Source organism: Coregonus lavaretus, assembly GCF_964263955.1.
Source record: "Coregonus lavaretus genome assembly, contig: HAP1_SCAFFOLD_496, whole genome shotgun sequence".
Lineage (NCBI taxonomy): Eukaryota > Metazoa > Chordata > Actinopteri > Salmoniformes > Salmonidae > Coregonus > Coregonus lavaretus.
Window position 1 is genome coordinate 90708 of NW_028165072.1, and position 23477 is coordinate 114184.

The following is a 23477-nucleotide window of genomic DNA, read 5'->3' on the forward strand; positions in this document are numbered from 1 at the left end:
GAGCAGCTCAGTGGAGCTTTGGTAACGACGGATCTCTCTGAGACACGGTGCCAGGCCTGTAACGGGGAGGCTCTCCTGCGCGCAGCCTTGGCGGCGAGCTGCATCCTGTAGGCTTTGCCACGGTTGGATTTGCGAGCGGTTTGCTTGGTTCTGGCCATGGCGCTAGCTTCCTTCTTAGACAGTCGGAGTATAGCCTCGAAATGCCCATGTGAAAAGTATAAAGCCGGCACTGGCATCTGCTGATTGGACACCATCTCCCCACCACCCCGATTGGCCCGTTACGGAGGCCTCCTCTGTCGGCTATCGGAAGGGATGCTTTGCTTCTCTTTTTTTTTGACCGCGCACCCAAAACAGTACACTGCGCACCCAAAACAATACACTGCGCGCCCATAAAACAATCTGTACGCCAAAAAACAATACACTTTGCGTGCGCCCGCAATAATACACTGCGCGCCCAAAACAATAGATCACTGCTGGCCTTTACACGCAATAATAGTCGCCATAGTCAAGAGTGAAATCTTGTGTTATAATTTAATGCTAGCATGCTATGGCAAACGAGGCCAATAGTACACTGCGCGGATGCAACTGCACACTGCGCGCAGGCAAAAGCACAATGTGCGCGCAAAAGTACACTGCCGGCCCTTTATGCGCAATAATAGTCGCTGAAGTCAAGAGTGAAATCTTATGTTCTAATCTAATGTCAGCCTGCTATGGCGAACGATGCCAATAGTCCACTGCGCGCAGGCATTAGGACACTGCCGCGCGATAATATTCATCAAAGTCAAGAGTAAAATCTTTTGTTCTAATCACCACATGTTCAGTAATGGTATTTCCCCCCTTTATTCAAATTACAACCTCTCACTTTCAGTTATTTGAAATGAAATAATCTCTCAAATATCACTATATCTAAAACAAGCCATAGAAAGTTGGTTGCAATTTCAATTAAATCATCCAGAAACGACAGAACAAACTCAAATACACTAATAGGAGAAAATATATATTTATTGATATTGTATGTTGTATAGCCTTACTTGTTGGTATCTCAGACGACCAGAACCTTAATAATAATCACCATACTTACTTCACATAGCACGGACATATAGTAGACAACTGACACTCACTCCTATGGAATTGGTATGGGGACTGGACACGCCGGGACCCAGACCCTACTGTTGTCGATCACACATATTAATGTCGTGTTCAGGGTGCTATCAGAGTTATCGGAAATAACTAGTTCCGACTGGGAAGTTTCACTTGAATGACCCTCCAAGTAGGAATTACAAGTGAGAAATAGTGAAAATGTTGTTGCCAATCTTATTGGTTTAAGAATTGTTCCGACTTCAAAACCACTTGAACACAATCATGTGGGAGTTACAACTTCCCATTTTCCACGAGAATGTGAAGTTGGCATAATACAGCATTCAAGTGCTAGTCGGTACTAGGAAACGGACATTTCTGACTTGCTAACTGGTTGAACGCGTTACAATAGCCTAAGTATATAATATGATTGACATAACCACAATAGAAAGGCCTTGGAAGTGCCATAAGTGAAAGCCGACATATTTCATTATTTTTACATTAACCTCTTTAACATGTATTAAATGAATAATGAAGAAAATTGTGTAATTTAGACTCTACGAAATATGAAATGCATTATGAAGAAAATCGTGTACTGTTGCCTACACGGAAAAGGGGGCTTTCTGACCAAAAGTGCACCAGTATCCCAAAGTATTAATCGAAATCAAGCATAGAAAACAGCGTTAGCATTAATAAAACAATTTTTCCCACGAATTAAGTTGCACGTAAATGTGTGTATTTTCTCACAAATGATGTTCAGAAAATCTCAAACAGTACATAGGCATACAACTACAATGTTTGAAACATTATTAAATAAAGACAACATTTCTGTATATTCATAACGTTTAATTAGCCATAATAAAGAAAATAAAGAAAAATAGGCTATCCGTTTATGGTTGTTGTGTGTTAAATTGCTGTCTTTTCGCACGAATTAAGTAGCACATAAATTCGTGTCTTTTCACACAGAAACGCACGAAATCTGATGAAATACATTATGCTACCTGTGGTTTTCTCGAGCACGGTTATATGTCAGACATTTGAACGGCTACGGATAGCGGAAAGCAAACCCCGTATTGAGTCAATACTGTCATCGATTGGTAAAAATAATCCTTAACGTAAATATCCCAGGTTCGTAAACAACGATTTTCCTTACATGTTGCCTTTGCGCGCAGCCTTGGCGGCGAGCTGCATCCTGTAGGCTTTGCCACGGGTGGATTTGCGAGCGGTTTGCTTGGTTCTGGCCATGGCGCTAGCTTCATTCTTAGACAGTCGGAGTATAGCCTCGAAATGCCCATGTGAAATGTATAAAGCCGGCAGTTGCATCTGCTGATTGGACACCATCTCCCCACCACCCCGATTGGCCCGTTATGGAGGCCTCCTCTGTCGGCTATCGGAAGGGATGCTTTGCTTCTCTTTTTTTTTGACCGCGCACCCAAAACAGTACACTGCGCACCCAAAACAATACAATGCGCGCCCATAAAACACACTGTACGCCAAAAAACAATACACTTTGCGTGCGCCCGCAATAATACACTGCGCGCCCAAAACAATAGATCACTGCTGGCCTTTACACGCAATAATAGTCGCCATAGTCAAGAGTGAAATATTGTGTTGTAATTTAATGCTAGCCTGCTATGGCAAACGAGGCCAATAGTACACTGCGCGGATGCAACTGCACATTGCGCGCAGGCAAAAGCACAATGTGCGCGCAAAAGTACACTGCCGGCCCTTTATGCGCAATAATAGTCGCTGAAGTCAAGAGTGAAATCTTATGTTCTAATCTAATGCCAGCCTGCTATGGCGAAAGATGCCAATAGTCCACTGCGCGCAGGCATTAGGACACTGCCGCGCGATAATATTCGCCAAAGTCAAGAGTAAAATCTTTTGTTCTAATCACCACATGTTCAGTAATGGCAATTCCCCCCTTTATTCATATTACAACCTCTCACTTTCAGTTATTTGAAATGAAATAATCTCTCAAATATCACTATATCTAAAACAAGCCATAGAAAGTTGGTTGCAATTTCATTTAAATCATCCAGAAACGACAGAACAAACTCAAATACACTAATAGGAGAAAATATATATTTATTGATATTGTATGTTGTATAGCCTTACTTGTTGGTATCTCAGACGACCAGAACCTTAATAATAATCACCATACTTACTTCACATAGCACGGACATATAGTAGACTACTGACACTCACTCCTATGGAATGGGTATGGGGACTGGACACGCCGGGACCCAGACCCTACTGTTGTCGATCACACATATTAATGTCGTGTTCAGGGTGCTATCAGAGTTATCGGAAATAACTAGTTCCGACTGGGAAGTTTCACTTGAATGACCCTCCAAGTAGGAATTACAAGTGAGAAATAGTGAAAATGTTGTTGCCAATCTTATTGGTTTAAGAATTGTTCCGACTTCAAAACCACTTGAACACAATCATGTGGGAGTTACAACTTCCCATTTTCCACGAGAATGTGAAGTTGGCATAATACAGCATTCAAGTGCTAGTCGGTACTAGGAAACGGACATTTCTGACTTGCTAACTGGTTGAACAAGTTACAATAGCCTAAGTATATAATATGATTGACATAACCACAATAGAAAGGCCTTGGAAGTGCCATAAGTGAAAGCCGACATATTTCATTATTTTTACATTAACCTCTTTAACATGTATTAAATGAATAATGAAGAAAATTGTGTAATTTAGACTCTACGAAATATGAAATGCATTATGAAGAAAATCGTGTACTGTTGCCTACACGGAAAAGGGGGCTTTCTGACCAAAAGTGCACCAGTATCCCAAAGTATTAATCGAAATCAAGCATAGAAAACAGCGTTAGCATTATTAAAACAATTTTTCCCACGAATTAAGTTGCACGTAAATGTGTGTATTTTCTCACAAATGATGTTCAGAAAATCTCAAACAGTACATAGGCATACAACTACAATGTTTGAAACATTATTAAATAAAGACAACATTTCTGTATATTCATAACGTTTAATTAGCCATAATAAAGAAAATAAAGAAAAATAGGCTATCCGTTTATGGTTGTTGTGTGTTAAATTGCTGTCTTTTCGCACGAATTAAGTAGCACATAAATTCGTGTCTTTTCACACAGAAACGCACGAAATCTGATGAAATACATTATGCTACCTGTGGTTTTCTCGAGCACGGTTATATGTCAGACATTTGAACGGCTACGGATAGCGGAAAGCAAACCCCGTATTGAGTCAATACTGTCATCGATTGGTAAACATAATCCTTAACGTAAATATCCCAGGTTCGTAAACAACGATTTTCCTTACATGTTGACTTTGCGCGCAGCCTTGGCGGCGAGCTGCATCCTGTAGGCTTTGCCACGGGTGGATTTGCTAGCGGTTTGCTTGGTTCTGGCCATGGCGCTAGCTTCATTCTTAGACAGTCGGAGTATAGCCTCGAAATGCCCATGTGAAATGTATAAAGCCGGCAGTGGCATCTGCTGATTGGACACCATCTCCCCACCACCCCGATTGGCCCGTTATGGAGGCCTCCTCTGTCGGCTATCGGAAGGGATGCTTTGCTTCTCTTTTTTTTTGACCGCGCACCCAAAACAGTACACTGCGCACCCAAAACAATACAATGCGCGCCCATAAAACACACTGTACGCCAAAAAACAATACACTTTGCGTGCGCCCGCAATAATACACTGAGCGCCCAAAAAAATAGATCACTGCTGGCCTTTACACGCAATAATAGTCGCCATAGTCAAGAGTGAAATCTTATGTTCTAATCTAATGCCAGCCTGCTATGGCGAACGATGCCAATAGTCCACTGCGCGCAGGCATTAGGACACTGCCGCGCGATAATATTCGCCAAAGTCAAGAGTAAAATCTTTTGTTCTAATCACCACATGTTCAGTAATGGCAATTCCCCCCTTTATTCATATTACAACCTCTCACTTTCAGTTATTTGAAATGAAATAATCTCTCAAATATCACTATATCTAAAACAAGCCATAGAAAGTTGGTTGCAATTTCATTTAAATCATCCAGAAACGACAGAACAAACTCAAATACACTAATAGGAGAAAATATATATTTATTGATATTGTATGTTGTATAGCCTTACTTGTTGGTATCTCAGACGACCAGAACCTTAATAATAATCACCATACTTACTTCACATAGCACGGACATATAGTAGACTACTGACACTCACTCCTATGGAATGGGTATGGGGACTGGACACGCCGGGACCCAGACCCTACTGTTGTCGATCACACATATTAATGTCGTGTTCAGGGTGCTATCAGAGTTATCGGAAATAACTAGTTCCGACTGGGAAGTTTCACTTGAATGACCCTCCAAGTAGGAATTACAAGTGAGAAATAGTGAAAATGTTGTTGCCAATCTTATTGGTTTAAGAATTGTTCCGACTTCAAAACCACTTGAACACAATCATGTGGGAGTTACAACTTCCCATTTTCCACGAGAATGTGAAGTTGGCATAATACAGCATTCAAGTGCTAGTCGGTACTAGGAAACGGACATTTCTGACTTGCTAACTGGTTGAACAAGTTACAATAGCCTAAGTATATAATATGATTGACATAACCACAATAGAAAGGCCTTGGAAGTGCCATAAGTGAAAGCCGACATATTTCATTATTTTTACATTAACCTCTTTAACATGTATTAAATGAATAATGAAGACAATTGTGTAATTTAGACTCTACGAAATATGAAATGCATTATGAAGAAAATCGTGTACTGTTGCCTAAACGGAAAAGGGGGCTTTCTGACCAAAAGTGCACCAGTGTCCCAAAGTATTAATCGAAATCAAGCATAGAAAACAGCGTTAGCATTAATAAAACAATTTTTCCCACGAATTAAGTTGCACGTAAATGTGTGTATTTTCTCACAAATGATGTTCAGAAAATCTCAAACAGTACATAGGCATACAACTACAATGTTTGAAACATTATTAAATAAAGACAACATTTCTGTATATTCATAACGTTTAATTAGCCATAATAAAGAAAATAAAGAAAAATAGGCTATCCGTTTATGGTTGTTGTGTGTTAAATTGCTGTCTTTTCGCACGAATTAAGTAGCACATAAATTCGTGTCTTTTCACACAGAAACGCACGAAATCTGATGAAATACATTATGCTACCTGTGGTTTTCTCGAGCACGGTTATATGTCAGACATTTGAACGGCTACGTCCTGTAGGCTTTGCCACGGGTGGATTTGCGAGCGGTTTGCTTGGTTCTGATTTAAGGGTTTTTATTAAAAACGTACAAAAACCATACATCATAAATCATTCAATTTCAATACAATACAATATTTGCATCACGCCACACCATTCTCACACCAGTATCCTCTCACCCTCCTCTTTCCACCACCCCATCACTATTAACCAACCAACAACCCCCTCATAATAAGAAAAAACTACACTATGCCATTTAGCAGACGCTGTACTTACCGTCATGCTTGCATACATTTTACATATGGGCGGCTTCGGGTTCCGAACCCACTACAAACGCCATGCTCTACCCCACTGAGCCACCTAGGACTACGAGAAAATAAACATAGAATTCACATCATGTATACCGGCTAAGCCACATAGGACTACGTGAAAATAAACATAGAAATCACATCATGTATACCGGCTACGCCACATAGGACTATGAGAACCCAAACAAAAATCAAACTATAACACTAGATACACCTCAGGGGAGCACCTTCCCTCCCCTTTTTACCCAGCCACAAAAAACACACCCTCCTCCCTACCCCTCTATACTAAACCTAAACCCCCCCTCTACACTAATCCTAAACCCCCCTTCCACCTCTCCCGAGCAGCATGCTGCCCCCACTTCTTCTCCTCTCCCTTCATCCTCCCCCTCAAATTTCTCTCCACCCTCCTCACTATCCCCTCCACACCCCCTTCTCCCCCTGTCCTTTCCAATTTCTGCCTAGCCTCCCACAAACCCTGTTTAAAGAGGCTTATGAGAAGCCAGAGCAGAAACCTGTCCCTAACCGTCCCCCTCGCTCTCCCTACCCCTCTCTCTACCCTAGCCCATGTAACCACAAAATCCCCTCTCACCCTGCCTATCAGACCCTGTGCCCTAGCCCACACTACCCCGGCGAAAGCACAGTCCCAAAAAACATGGCGCACCGTCTCCTCCCCGCCACAAGTTGGCCTTGGGCAGGTGGGGGATCGAGTCAAGCCACGCCCGTACAAGATGGAACGTACGGGCAAGCCCTTATGGAGGCTCAACCAATTCAGGTCCTTGAGCCTGTTATCCAGACCTCGCACCTGCACTCCTTCCCAAACCACAGCCGGGATACCCAATACCGGCCCGGGACACCCTCCCCGTCTCACCTCCTCGTACAGGTGCCTGTGATCTAAACCTACTCGGGCTACTTCAACCTCGGGGTGACCACGCAGCCACTTGGCCGCATAGCCAAAGTGCCACGGCAGCTGTTCCGCCCGAGGACCCGTGTTAGTCCACACCATTACGCTTCTCGCCTGGTAAGAGAAGAACACCCGCAGGAGGTAACCAGACGGGTGTATTACCGGATGAGCAAGCTCAGTCAACAAATATGAAACAAAAATTGAATCCAGCTTGAGGGGGAAATGTGGTACCCCCCTACCTCCCTCCCCGATGGGACAGAGCATGCGTACCCTCGCGACATACTCTTGCCTGCCACCCCACATGAACTGGAACACCAGCCTCACTAGAGGCACTCTCAGACTCTCTGGCAATGGGTAGACGTATGCCATATACAATAGTGATGGCAACACATCCACCTTGAGGACCAGGACCTTGCCTATAAAAGACAATGACCTAGCCCTCCACATCCCCACCTTCCTCTGCACCACTGCGATGCATCTGTTCCAGTTCAGCGTCGCTGAGCCAGAGGTCTCAAAAAGGACCCCGAGAATCTTCAGGGCCCCACTACAGAGAGATAACCCCCCAGGCACATCCGTCCTCCCACGCCATCTTCCGAAATACTTAACGGATGACTTAGCGTGATTGAGCAAAGAGGTCAAACACCTGCAGAATGCACAACAGAAATTAATAGTACATGGTAACAAAATAAAAGAATATGATCCAAGAATTTGGGACACAAACTCAACCTTGTTATTGTTATTCAAAGGAAGCATTGTGAACCATCTCAAACCACACTCAGTCCAAACATTAACATTTAGAGTAAACTTTTTAGAGTGGTTGTGTAGTATCTAAGTAGTATTTCTCACTAAGTGGATCTGGAATGGATATTTGTACCTATAACAGGAAAGACCTGCAAAAAGAGGAGGGGATAGAGCTAGGTATCTGTGAGAGGAGGGGATAGGGCTAGGTACCTGTGAGAGGAGGGGATAGGGGTAGGTACCTGTGAGAGGAAGGCATTGGGCTAGGTACCTGTGAGAGGAGAGGATAGGGGTAGGTACCTGTGAGAGGAGAGGATAGGGCTAGGTACCTGTGAGAGGCGTGGATAGGGGTAGGTACCTTTGAGAGGCGTGGATAGGGCTAGGTACCTGTGAGTAGAGGGGATAGGGCTAGGTACCTGTGAGAGGAGGGGATAGGGCTAGGTACCTGTGAGAGGAGGGGATAGGGCTAGGTACCTGTGAGAGGCATGGATAGGGCTAGGTACCTGTGAGAGGAGGGGATAGTGGTAGGTACCTGTGAGAGGCATGGATAGGGCTAGGTACCTGTGAGAGACATGGATAGGGCTAGGTACCTGTGAGAGGAGGGGATAGGGGTAGGTACAGTGGGGAAAAAAAGTATTTAGTCAGCCACCAATTGTGCAAGTTCTCCCACTTAAAAAGATGAGAGAGGCCTGTAATTTTCATCATAGGTACACGTCAACTATGACAGACAAAATGAGAAAAAAAATATCCAGAAAATCACATTGTAGGATTTTTTATGAATTTATTTGCAAATTATGGTGGAAAATAAGTATTTGGTCAATAACAAAAGTTTCTCAATACATTGTTGTATACCATTTGTTGGCAATGACACAGGTCAAACGTTTTCTGTAAGTCTTCACAAGGTTTTCACACACTGTTGCTGGTAGTTTGGCCCATTCCTCCATGCAGATCTCCTCTAGAGAAGTGATGTTTTGGAGCTGTCGCTGGGCAACACAGACTTTCAACTCCCTCCAAAGATTTTCTATGGGGTTGAAATCTGGAGACTGGCTAGGCCACTCCAGGACCTTGAAATGCTTCTTACGAAGCCACTCCTTCGTTGCCCGGGCGGTGTGTTTGGGATCATTGTCATGCTGAAAGACCGAGCCACGTTTCATCTTCAATGCCCTTGCTGATGGAATGAGGTTTTCACTCAAAATCTCACGATACATGGCCCCATTCATTCTTTCCTTTACACGGATCAGTCGTCCTGGTCCCTTTGCAGAAAAACAGCCCCAAAGCATGATGGTTCCACCCCCATGCTTCACAGTAGGTAAGGTGTTCTTTGGATGCAACTCAGCATTCTTTGTCCTCCAAACACGACGAGTTGAGTTTTTACCAAAAAGTTATATTTTGGTTTCATCTGACCATATGACATTCTCCCAATCCTCTTCTGGATCATCCAAATGCACTCTAGCAAACTTCAGACGGGCCTGGACATGTACTGGCTTAAGCAGGGGGACACGTCTGGCACTGCAGGATTTGAGTCCCTGGCGGCGTAGTGTGTTACTGATGGTAGGCTTTGTTACTTTGGTCCCAGCTCTCTGCAGCCCCAGATTGAGGGAGATTATCAGTGGTCTTGTATGTCTTCCATTTCCTAATAATTGCTCCCACAGTTGATTTCTTCAAACCAAGCTTTTTACCTATTGCAGATTCAGTCTTCCCAGCCTGGTGCAGGTCTACAATTTTGTTTCTGGTGTCCTTTGGCAGCTCTTTGGTCTTGGCCATAGTGGAGTTTGGATTGTGACTGTTTGAGGTTGTGGACAGGTGTCTTTTATACTGATAACAAGTTCAAACAGGTGCCATTAATACAGGTAACGAGTGGAGGACAGAGGAGCGTCTTAAAATAAGAAGTTATAGGTCTGTGAGAGCCAGAAATCTTGCTTGTTTGTAGGTGACCAAATATTTATTTTCCACCATAATTTGCAAATAAATTCATTAAAAATCCTACAATGTGATTTTCTGGATTTCTTTTTCTCAATTTGTCTGTCATAGTTGAGGTGTACATATGATGAAAATTACAGGCCTCTCTCATCTTTTTAAGTGGGAGAACTTGCACAATTGGTGGCTGACTAAATACTTTTTTCCCCCACTGTACCTGTGAGAGGCATGGATAGGGCTAGGTACCTGTGAGAGGAGGGGATAGGGGTAGGTACCTGTGAGAGGCATGGATAGGGCTAGGTACCTGTGAGAGGAGGGGATAGGGCTAGGTACCTGTGAGAGAAGGGGATTGGGCTAGGCACCTGTGAGAGGAGGGGATAGAGCTATGTACCTGTGAGAGGATGGGATAGGGCTAGGTACCTGTGAGAGGAGGGGAAAGGCGTGGGAGTGCGTGTGCTGCAGGCGGTTCTGGCGCTGGTGCACCTAATGGGTCCTCCACTACAGCTGAATCTGACGCTGCGGCCAAGAGAGGTCACCTCTCCTGCCTCATTACTTCCTGATCCAGAAGAGCTTGGCGAATCAGAGAGCTCTATCTACATGGTGAGGTCAAGGGCGGGAACAACCACAGTGGATGTAGACTCCATCACCCATGCTACAATATCCATGCACTTGGCACTAAACTCATGTCTGCTCATCTGCAATGTTAAAAGACCATACAGAGGTAGTTTGTTAAAGGGGCTGCACTGATATAAAACGTAGAACCATTTACTCAAGCTAGTCAATTAAAGCAGTGGTTCAGGATTAAAGGTCCTGCAGGATTTCCACAAATGAATGTTTGGTCCATTTTACCAACATTAACTACTTTAGAGGTGACTATAACTCACCCCGGCACGCATATTCTCACTCAGCAGATTCCAATGATTGAAAAGTAAATAAATGCAAGTACACAATGAACTACATGACATTACCTCTATTATCTTAGAATACGTTATGGATGGACATTACCTCTATTATTTTAGATTACGTTATGGATGGACATTACCTCTATGATTTTAGATTACGTTATGGATGGACATTACCTCTATTATTTTAGATTACGTTATGGATGGACATTACCTCTATTATTTTAGATTACGTTATGGATGGACATTACCTCTATTATCTTAGATTACGTTATGGATGGACATTACCTCTATTATCTTAGACTACGTTATGGACTGACCTCTATGGAACTAGGCCACACCCAGACATCCCTGATTGGTTATTTGGTCCGTTGAGTCCTTTGTATTGGCCCGAGACTATGGGAGACTCTCAATCTCCTCGCCTCCTTCTCAAAACCCATTGGATGAGAAGGTCAGAAGTGCGGGACCTCTGGCTTTCTCACCCAATGGGTTTTGAGAAGAGAGGACACGAGGAGTATGCAATTGAGATAGGGAACATATCTAGGGGATGCATGGGGAAGCCAAAGAGCAACTTACTCGTCCTTCATGTCCTGCACAAAGGTGTGTAGGTCTGGGTAGCTTCTCTTTCCCCTGCTGAGGGTGAGGCTGGTCTGGGAAGTTTCATCCTTGTGGGTCACGGTAGTGAATGTCACCACTGCATCCTGATAGCGACAACAGAAAGCAGAGTTAGGGTGGAATTCAATTTTGCGTCATTAAAACACAAAATATCTCAATGAAATGTCATACATGTAATAGAAAAATACATCAAATACATCAACTTGTCCGAGAGAGATTTACATGGTTACAAAAACGTCACGCCAGGGTAAGCCTACACGAAATACAGCCCTTATTTTATGTGTTTCTAAAATCGCCTATGGGAAAAATGAATGGTGGAAAAACGATTGGAACCATTTCCCTGTTTGACCGCTAGGTTTTATGGGTATTATCACACCTCCACTGTGGGACTCTATAGAGGGGTTGGTTGTTAAGCAACAAAACTGGCATGCAACTATGGGGCAAAATAGACAGGGTTTGACTTAGACTGTTGACAACATGTAAACTATATTTAGTCTCTAAATGTTTAATGCAAACATAAATACATTTGAACAATGAACTCGTATCAACTACATTGTTACAGTTGTTGTTGGTTAGCTAGGTAGCGAATTTTAGCCATTGCATAGACATGATATCAGTCAAAACACCTCAAAACAAGACTTGGTATCAATAACACCATACAACGAGCTGAAACATGCCACAGAGCTACGATTCCCCACATGGCAGCTTGTTGTTAGCTGAGGTTCAGAATCATAACAAGATACACGACTTCCGGCCATCGATGCGCGAGCATCATTTTCGTGACGTCAGCCAACCCTTCTATGGTTCCTGGTCAAAAGTAGTACACTAGCCTACATAGGGAAGAGGGTGCCATTTTGGACGAATTTATGAAGGTGCTGTCATAACCTTTGACCCCCATTTGACCCTACTGTACCTTTAGCCAACTCTCATGACTCCCCGGCCATATACTTTCTAGTTTGATATTACAGCATGAATAGCACATTATTTCATTTGTTAAACAATATTTAATCCACAGTAATTAATATAATTGAAGATTTAAAAATAAATAACATGTCTACCTTGAACTCTTTATTCTCCATCTCCTTGCAAAATCAGCACATTTCCTTGCCAAAATGAACGCGCATCCAGAGCGAAAACTAACGCAATCCTCCAGCACTAGGGAGGATTAGACTGAACTGCTCCAGCGGTTTTTGATCAGTTTCAACGTTTATCAGTGATGACGTAACAATGCTGTACAGATTTGATGCACTTTCGATCTCGTGCTGATGCAACACTCTGTGTTGTTGAAAGCTCACGTATGGAAATCCTGCGAGTTGTAAACAAATTTAGGCTATTGTTGCCCTTAAAACTGTAATGTTGAGGACGCCATGAAAAATAAAATACATAACCCACACCGTTAGGCCAAGGTACATGCAATATTCATCACTTTGCCAATAGACTTCTTGTTCCTTGTTGTATGTAGCCTTTCTTTTGGGATTAGCACCACTGTCACCTAGAAATTGATACTGCGGTTGTCACATAAAACAGATAACCCATAGTTCATTATTACATAACATAACTCATTTCTTTATTTTATTACTCATAAAATATACAGCAATCTTCAGATACTGAAAGAATTCATGGGAGTTTCGAATTCAGTCACTATTTCATATGTACATGCTAGTTTCATCCTTTTAAAGAAAAAAAAGGACACGAAAAAACCTGTGAACCTCCTGATCCTGATTTGACGAACATAGCATATGTATTGTACATATTTCCAGTTAAAATGATTTTCAAAAAGAGACAAAAACGGGGGTTTGAACAAGCAATCACATCAAATGATTGAGTGGTTTCATTTTTTTGAAGAAGTTAAAGCAAGAAAAACCTGTCAAAATACATTGATTATAAGACCAAGACAAATAATATATATATATTTTTTTCAACAGAAGAAAATCTAAATGCTGCTGTCCTACGATTGGTTTACAGTGTTTCTCCTCTCCAAGGGAGGCATGTTTTCTGCCTCGGAATAGTATCAGTGCTTTTCACAAACGTTGTAGTACTTAGTATGCATCATTGTTTTCGCTCAAACAGCTGCCCCTACTCTCCTAACCTCCCCTCAGTAACTAAAGAAGACACAAAATGATGATATAAATATCACAAGAAAGAATACATGAATTAATAATTTACTTTCTAAAATAATTTCTAGAGGGCAAAGGACAGGTAGGTTTAATAACGCAAATGTAAAAAGTCCTGTCGCTCACATACAAATGCAAAATCTAAATGGCACCCTATTCTTTATAGAGTACACTACTTTTGACCAGAACCCTATGGCCCTGGTCAAAAGTAGTGTACTATAAAGGGAATAGGGTGCCATTGGGGATGGAAATCCTTTGAAATTACTCATGAGAGCAAATACTACGATTTTTTGGTTCCCACAGAGGGTCAGGAGCTTAAGACATGAATGATTTTATTAAAATGTTTGTTCATAAAAAATCAATGATTTCCCCTCCTCCCACATGGATTACAGACAAGAGGCTAGGTGCGTTCTGTCTGTCTTAGTGTGCGGATAAACATGACCATCACTCTCATAAAACTTAAATGAAACATCACTCCTTATGTTTTTTCTCAGCCCAAAACACTCAATCCCATTTCTACTGTCAAAACAGGTTTTGAAAAGGCTTCTTCCACATCTTTTGGTCCATGTCTGTTTTTCACTCAGTGAAGTGCTACTATCCCCTTGGACTACAGGTTATTGCCGTCATAAGGTGTCCGTCTGTCTGTTGGCTGGACAGTTTTTACCGTTTAGGACCTTTGTGGGTAAAGGTAAAGGTGGGGTATAGCAGCAGCAGTTCCTCTGAAGTCCAGTATCTGCGGGAAGGACACCTGGTGGTACGAGAGGATGAGTGTGGCCAGCCAGCCTGTTGTGCCTCCCCCTCTCCCTCCCTCCCTCCATTTCTCTCTCTCCATCTGCGGGACTCTTAAGGCTCCTGTGCGGACTGTCTCGGCTCGTGCCCTCCCAAAGCTGGCTGTGGTGATTTAAGAAACGGTGTGTATGTGTGTATTTGTTTGTGGCCTCTGCCCCACTTCACTGTCCATCCGCCTGCCCTTGGCTCCCCTCCTGGGCAGCGACCACCACCCCCCTCAGTATGTCTGTGAGTCTGAGTCGTTGAGTTCCTCATCCTTGTAGAAGCCTCCATCGTGTTCGCGGTGGCCGATGTTGTTGAAGCTGCAGTAGGAGCTGTGCTCGCTGCGCAGCACGGGCAGGCTGTCGAAGGTCACACTCTTGGAGGGGCTGGTGGTGTAGTGGTTAATGGCACTGAAGGACAGGCTGGGCGCCGGGTTGCAGGGGGACACGGGCATCATGGTGGACAGGATCAGCGCCAGGCAGTCCGCCACGTCTTTGTTGGGGGCGCAGGCCAAGGCTGGCGTGTAACCTGAGGGGTTCAAACAGAACAGCAGAGGGTCACTTCAGGAGCATCACAGTTTACTATAACACTTTTGGTGAAAAACATGAACTAACAACAGGCTAGGAGATACAAAGTTAAGACAATAACCAAGCAGTGGACTAGAGAGAAACATTTGTGGACACATTGAGAAGAGAAGTACAGAAGAAAACGGTGTTAGCGTTATGGATCTTACCATTCTTATCGACTGCGAGCACGCTAGCACCCTTCACTAGTAGCTCCTGAACCACCACCGTCAGACCATTTCTGGCTGCAACGTGTAACGGCCTGAGGAGAAAGTACCGTCAGATTAGCCAGCAGCAAATGAGGATACCTCCCAAATGCCAGACTATTCCCTATATAGTGCACTTCTTCTAATACTTCTGGCCCAATTAATACAGCTGAACCATACGTACGTCTGTAAGGCTGCGTTAGTCGAGTTGATGAGGTTCCTGTCTGTAATCTTCTCCAATATCAACAAGGCACTGGTTTCATGCCCCTTTAAAAACCAGAGTCAAACATGTCAGACCAAAATTTTAACCAGAGAGAGCCAACTGTTCAGATGAACGTCATCTTCATGTGGGGATGCTCACCTTACTGCAGGCCAGATGAAGAGCAGTGTTCATGACTGCATCCTGCAGGGTGAGCTCTGCTTTGGCACTGCTCACCAACAGCTCTGACACAGACAGAGAAACATAAAGAAACTCAATTAGGAAATGAAGCGACTTATTAAAATGTAAAACAGACATGTTGAACTTAAACCGGCTGGGCGAGGCAAAGCGGAGGAGAGGGGGCTGCGTACCGACAGCGTTGGTTTGTCCGTTCTCAGCAGCCATCATGAGGGAGGTCTTCCCGGAGGCATCGGGGGAGTTGACCTGGGCGTTGTGGCCTAGCAGCAGCTGAAGACACTCCACGTGGTCCGTGAAAGCCGCCGCATGCAGGGGGGTCCTGGAGAGAGAGGAAACTTATTTCACCGACATCATGTAGGACTGTTATAAACAAGTTTGTTCAATTAACCCTGTTTATACCATAGAAATATAAAATCACTAATAGATGTATTAAAAGTAATCTACAATCCCTCATCCAACCCCAGAGGTCATTTTATTCCCAAGACAACATTATTCTCCAGAAGAAAAGGACTTTGTCATGTGCTGTAGTTACCGGTTCTTGGTGTCAGTGGCGTTGACAATGGCCGGCCCCAGAGTGTCAATCAGCATCTCTGCAGCCCCCTCGTTGTCATTGATCACAGCTCAGTGGAGGGGGCTGAACGAGTTGCCCTCGGTCTTGTGGAAAACCTCCTGTTCCAGCAGCACCTCTACACACGTGTCATGGCCTAGTGGAAGATTGATTCATACAGGAAAAAGATGACGTCGCTGCAGACCACAACAATACTCTCAGAGAAAGCTACACATCTGACAATGGTGAAATCACAAAAGATGTTTTAGCTACAACATATGCTATGTCAATCCCTGACAAAGTCCTGTTTCAGTGTAAGGTCCTCCACTGAGAGTCATAACCCCTAATTCTGTTGTAGTCTTGTTCATTCCCCCACATGGCTCCGTCCACACCAATCGAATGCTTTTCAAGCCACAAGAGGGAGTGAATGAGTGTACACTTCATGGAGGAGAGAACAGAGCTACAGTCCAGTTAGTCAGTACGTACCGTTGTATGGCCTGCCTAATTCAGGGACATGTTTACGGTGCTGAAGAGAGAAAATCAGAAAAGATCTAGTGTTCCGTTAGTCCAGTACGTACCGTTGTAGCAGGCCCAGTGTAGTGGCGTGTAGCCCTGGTTGTCTGTGATGACGGGGAGGGTCTCCACTGACTGGGCGGCGTGTAGGAGCCCCCCCAGCACCCCGATGTGTCCGGATGCCGCAGCCAGGTGGACAGGGGTCCGCCCCTTACAGTCCCGAACCAGGAAGCTGGCGCTGTGCTGCAGCAGGGCCTCCACACACTCCTCATGACCCGTCACCGCCTGGGAGGAAGGGCGGGGAGACAAGAATGGATTTGAAATAACTAATAATCAATTATATAATAATGAATCATCAATTATTACAAATGATGTCTGGAGGCAGGTCCCCCTACAGGGATGAATACACCACTACCCATGGACAACTACTTTTCTGAAGATAATATGTATATTTGAGCCTCCCCGTCTCTTTCTGTGTGTGAGCGTATACAGCCAGCTCTCCTCCTCACCCCTCTGTGTAGCGCTGTTCTGCCCCACTTGTCTTTGGCTTCTATGCTGGCTCCCTTGTTGAGCAGTGAGTACAAACAGTCTGTGTGTCCGCTCAGCACCGACAGCATCAGAGGGGTTCTGATACACAAGACAACAAGGTCATATTACAAACTGGTAATAACCAGGCTAAGTCCCAAATGGCAACCTATTCCCTATATGGTACACTACTTTTGACCTGAGCCCATAGGGTTCTGGTTTAAAGTAGTGCACCAAGTAGGGCATAGGGTGCCATTTGGGACGTAGACCTAGTGTCAAAATCTCTTTATTTCAGGAATTGTATCCAAAACCCAATTGACTTACTGTCCATTCCCGTCTTGAACGTCCACTGCACTCTGGAGGTCAGCACTTCCAATCAGCAAACGCAAACACTCCGAATCACCGTTGGTAGCTAGAGGAGGATAAACAGAGAGGATATAAGAATGTGAGATGATTGACCGTTGGTAGCTAGAGGAGGATAAACAGAGAGGATATAACAATGTGAGATTATTGACCGTTGGTAGCTAGAGGAGGCTAAACAGAGAGGATATGAGCTGATTGCTGGACGACTATTACCTTCACATGAACAGACAGATTTCTAGAACAGTGGTATTGGTAGATGACATCCTCATGATGTTAACACAGCAGATAATAAAACATTGTGGGGCTGAGGCCCTCGAAGCCTTTCACCTGCTAGCTGTGTACCTGGCTCTGGATAGAAGTTCCCCTGTGCACTGATCTAGGATCAGCTTACACTCCCCAGATCCTCAGCAATAATGACAAAAAATGACCTTAGATCAGTGTGTAGTGGGCATTTTCACACTATGCTATATAATATCCCTAGAGTGGACATTGGCATCCTAGCAACATGACCAAACAAATGTCCATCTTGGTAAGGAAAACTTTTGAATTGCAGAATCTCTAGGTCTTACGTGATATCCTATGCGTACCTGCAGCGTGGATGGGGGTCCTCTTCAGGGTGAAGTCTTCAACCAGGATGGAGGCTCCCTGGTTGATGAGGACGTCAACACATTCCACATGGCCTTTAAAGGCAGCCAGGTCCAGAGGGGTGCGCCCCTGGCTGTTCCTCACGTCTAGATCCAGCAGAGACTGAACCAGGACCTCCATAGCATGGTGGTGGCCGTGGTACGCCTGAATGGAAACAAACACACAGTCTGAAGCAAAGTCCAGTGGTGTGCCTGAACAGATATACACTCCTAATATAATCAATGTCCTATAGTAGACCAGTGGTATGCCTGAACAGATATACACTCCTAATATAATCAATGTCCTATAGTAGACCAGTGGTATGCCAGAACAGATATACACTCCTAATATAATCAATGTCCTATAGTAGACCAGTGGTATGCCTGAACAGATATACACTCCTAATATAATCAATGTCCTATAGTAGACCAGTGGTATGCCTGAACAGATATACACTCTTAATATAATCAATGTCCTATAGTAGACCAGTGGTATGCCAGAACAGATATACACTCCTAATATAATCAATGTCCTATAGTAGACCAGTGGTATGCCAGAACAGATATACACTCCTAATATAATCAATGTCCTATAGTAGACCAGTGGTACGCCTGAACAGATATACACTCCTAATATAATCAATGTCCTATAGTAGACCAGTGGTATGCCAGAACAGATATACACTCCTAATATAATCAATGTCCTATAGTAGACCAGTGGTACGCCTGAACAGATATACACTCCTAATATAATCAATGTCCTATAGTAGACCAGTGGTGCGCCTGAACAGATATACACTCTTAATATAATCAATGTCCTATAGTAGACCAGTGGTATGCCTGAACAGAAACAGTCCTATCATTATACCAACATCAAGACAGACAGATAAGCAAGCAGAGACACTTTCCCAAAGGAGACGTGGCCAAGCTTTCACACTGCTGATTTAACACTAGTATGTATTCAAACACGGCCAACAACATACTCTAGACTACAGTGAAATGTGAAAGGTCATGGCACCACAACATACTCTCCAGACTACAGTGAAATGTGAAAAGTCATGGCACCACAACATACTCTCCAGACTACAGTGAAATGTGAAAGGTCATGGCACCACAACATACTCTCCAGACTACAGTGAAATGTGAAAGGTCATGGCACCACAACATACTCTCCAGACTACAGTGAAATGTGAAAGGTCATGGCACCACAACATACTCTCCAGACTACAGTGAAATGTGAAAGGTCATGGCACCACAACATACTCTCCAGACTACAGTGAAATGTGAAAGGTCATGGCACCACAACATACTCTCCAGACTACAGTGAAATGTGAAAGGTCATGGCACCACAACATACTCTCCAGACTACAGTGAAATGTGAAAGGTCATGGCACCACAACATACTCTCCAGACTACAGTGAAATGTGAAAGGTCATGGCACCACAACATACTCTCCAGACTACAGTGAAATGTGAAAGGTCATGGCACCACAACATACTCTCCAGACTACAGTGAAATGTGAAAGGTCATGGCACCACAACATACTCTCCAGACTACAGTGAAATGTGAAAGGTCATGGCACCACAACACACACAACAGTAAGAGAGGTGTGAGACGTACTTTCCGTCTGTGTCGGAGGCAGCAGCGTAGTGGAGCGGGATGGAACACCTTTTATCCAGATCGTTCACACTGGCCCCAGACCCCACCAAGGCAAACAGACACTGGTAGTTACAATTGGCTGCCGCATAATGCAGAGGACTCCTAGAAGAACGCACAGAAACCATTCAACAACAACAACAGAAACAGCTTATTGGAGCTGTAAAACATTTACATTTACGTCATTTAGCAGACACTCTTATCCAGTGCGACTTACAGGAGCAATTAGGGTTAAGTGCCTTGCTGCAGTGCACATAGACACATTTTTCACCTAGTCAGCTAGGGGATTTGAACCAGCAACCTTTCGGTTACTGACCCAACGCTCTTAACCGCTAGGCTACCTGCCGCCCAATATTTCCCATAATAATTCCTATATGCCCCTATACTATATTCCCCATTATCATAAAGATCACATATGAAAGTTATTTGATGCCACAGACAGACCTTCTGAAGCTGTCCTTTCTGTTGAAGTCTGCCCCTGTGTTGAGCAGCAGATTCAGACAGTCCAGGTTCCTGGTAACAAGATATCAAGTTCAGAAAGGCCCTTTCACATCTGAGCTATCAGGTGGATGGTAACAATGAGAACCTTAAAGAAAAGAGAAACCCGTACACTGCTCTTGCTAGTATCACTGTTTTTATAATGCTAATAAAAGCAATAATAAAAAGTGATACTAGCAAGAGCAGTTTGCAGGTTTCTCTTCTCTTTCAAGAAGATATAAAGACAATTTAGACCAGAGCGCAAGTCAATACCACCATGGCATGGAACCACATTATACAGAAATGATACCGCACTAATGATCTATACGATTTTTTAATACTGCTAAACAATGTGAAATGTAAGAGTGTGAATATGTGTTTGTTCTTTCTGGTGGCTTTCCAGTTCATGAACTAAATATTCCTTGGTGTAAAGCCTGGACCAGTCCACTCACCCAACAGCTGCTGCAGCATGTAAACAGGTCCTTCCAAAGTCGTCAGGGGTGTCTATATCAAAGCCTGATGAGAGGAGCTTCCGACAGCAGTCAGAGAACCCACTGAGAGCAGACAGGTGGAGGGGGAACATCCCATGGACGCCTCGCCTGCAACACATTTTTACATTTTAGACTTTAAGCAGACACTCTTATCCAGAGCAACTTACAGTTGATTCAGCTAAGATTGGAAACAGCACCACATCACAGTCCTCATTAAACCCCACAGCAGATCAACACAACAGCATGCTGCAATGCCCTGTCTATCAACCCCCCACACACCACAATGTGTTGAGCATAGTCTCCAAGCGGGAATTCGGTCAATGACAGAATTGCAGATGCATGTTGCATTTTTGCTGGAAACTGTGTGTGTTCTCACTTGGCTGTGTCAGCTCCGTTCGTGATGAGTGTATTGATGAGTAACTCATGGCCGTAGCGAGCAGAGATGTGCAGAGGTGTGTTTCCATTATTTTCTTCACAGTCGATCTCAGCACCTACAGAACACACACACACACACACACACACACACACACACACACAGACACACACAGACACACACACAGACACACACACACAGACACACACACAGACACACACACAGACACACACACACACACGTCAACCACTTGACCCTAGAGGCCTCATGAAGCTTCATGTTCAACCACATTGCAAGTAACATTGCTCTGTGCCAGTGAATCATGGTTTGAAGACAAAAGACAATGCTGAAGAGCCTACTGGTTCATATATATTCAGTTGAGAGCATTCACAGCGACTCACCATTCTGGATGATGGCTTGAGATCTGGAGAAGCGTCCGTGGATGGCCGTCATGTGGAGGGGGGTCTTTCCATCTTTACTCTGCAGATAGAAAGACAAAGATGGTTCACACGGCAGTCTGTGCTGCTGACCACAGGCAAAATCAAACACGTATTGGAGGAGCGCTTGATTGCATTTAGTTTGCATTGTTAGGCCTATTCCATTGGTATTTGAATGTAGACCAGGGCCAAATACTAAGCCATGTGCTGCGTCAGTGTGTGCGTCCCAAATGGCACCCTATTTATAAGTACACTACTTTTTGAACCAAAGTAGTGTACTTATAAAGGGAACAGGGTGCCATTTGGGACACAGGCAGTGTCATCACGGCTCCTTGCTCTATGGGCCCCTGGTCAAAAGTAGTGCACTACATAGGGAATAGGGTGTTATTTAGTTCAGACACAGTGTTGGTCATCCGGTCTCCTCACCTTGATGTTGACGAGGGCCCCGTTGCCCACCAGCAGCTCCAGGCAGAGCGCCCCATGGCGCGAGGCGGCCGTGAAGTGGAGTGGGGCGAAACCCTTCTCGTACACCTGGTTCACGTTGGCGCCGCACTCGATCAGCTCATTCACCACCACATCCTGCCCGTTGTAGCATGCCACGTGGAGGGGGGTGTTACCGTACCCATTGGGCTAATTTATCTGGAGGGAGCAAGGGAGGGAAAAGAGTGGAGAGAGAGAGAGAGAGAGAGGGGGGGGGGGGGGGGGGGGGGAGAGAACAAAACAATACATTCCTGATCAGGTCACTTGGTTCTGAAAACCCCCTGGTCCAACCTCTCTCTCTTCATTACTTGGTTCTGAAAAACCCCTGGTCCAACCTCTCTCTCTTCATTACTTGGTTATGAAAAACCCCTGGTCCAACCTCTCTCTCTTCATTACTTGGTTATGAAAACCCCCTGGTCCAACCTCTCTCTCTTCATTACTTGGTTATGAAAACCCCCTGGTCCAACCTCTCTCTCTTCATTACTTGGTTATGAAAACCCCCTGGTCCAACCTCTCTCTCTTCATTACTTGGTTCTGAAAACCCCCTGGTCCAACCTCTCTCTCTTCATTACTTGGTTATGAAAACCCCCTGGTCCAACCTCTCTCTCTTCATTACTTGGTTCTGAAAAACCCCTGGTCCAACCTCTCTCTCTTCATTACTTGGTTCTGAAAACCCCCTGGTCCAACCTCTCTCTCATCATTACTTGGTTCTGAAAACCCCCTGGTCCAACCTCTCTCTCTTCATTACTTGGTTATGAAAACCCCCTGGTCCAACCTCTCTCTCTTCATTACTTGGTTCTGAAAACCCCCTGGTCCAACCTCTCTCTCTTCATTACTTGGTTATGAAAACCCCCTGGTCCAACCTCTCTCTCTTCATTACTTGGTTATTAAAACCCCCTGGTCCAACCTCTCTCTCTTCATTACTTGGTTCTGAAAACCCCCTGGTCCAACCTCTCTCTCTTCATTACTTGGTTATGAAAACCCCCTGGTCCAACCTCTCTCTCTTCATTACTTGGTTCTGAAAACCCCCTGGTCCAACCTCTCTCTCTTCATTACTTGGTTATGAAAACCCCCTGGTCCAACCTCTCTCTCTTCATTACTTGGTTATGAAAACCCCCTAGTCCAACCTCTCTCTCTTCATTACTTGGTTATGAAACCCCCCTGGTCCAACCTCTCTCTCTTCATTACTTGGTTCTGAAAACCCCCTGGTCCAACCTCTCTCTCTTCATTACTTGGTTATGAAAACCCCCTGGTCCAACCTCTCTCTCTTCATTACTTGGTTA

General features: G+C 44.3%; 1 protein-coding gene and 1 long non-coding RNA gene across 2 annotated transcripts; both read right to left on the reverse strand.

Annotated features, from left to right (window-relative positions):
* Positions 1-14778: 14778 nt before the first annotated feature.
* Positions 14779-17655, reverse strand: LOC311116311 (serine/threonine-protein phosphatase 6 regulatory ankyrin repeat subunit A-like; the record flags this gene model as incomplete). Its single annotated transcript, XM_084191409.1, has 8 exons — positions 17619-17655; positions 17279-17396; positions 16835-17054; positions 15883-15969; positions 15674-15756; positions 15497-15579; positions 15277-15368; positions 14779-15071 (listed from the first exon to the last, which is right to left on the reverse strand). The coding sequence occupies exons 2-8, from the start codon at positions 17384-17386 to the stop codon at positions 14779-14781; spliced, it is 966 nt and encodes a 321-aa protein (XP_084047535.1). The 5' UTR covers positions 17387-17396; positions 17619-17655.
* Positions 17656-20902: 3247 nt separating this feature from the next.
* On the reverse strand, positions 20903-21752 carry LOC311116314. The gene is made up of 3 exons (XR_014611400.1): positions 21679-21752; positions 21281-21395; positions 20903-21012 (listed from the first exon to the last, which is right to left on the reverse strand). It is a non-coding gene; the product is annotated as an uncharacterized lncRNA (long non-coding RNA).
* Positions 21753-23477: the final 1725 nt, after the last annotated feature.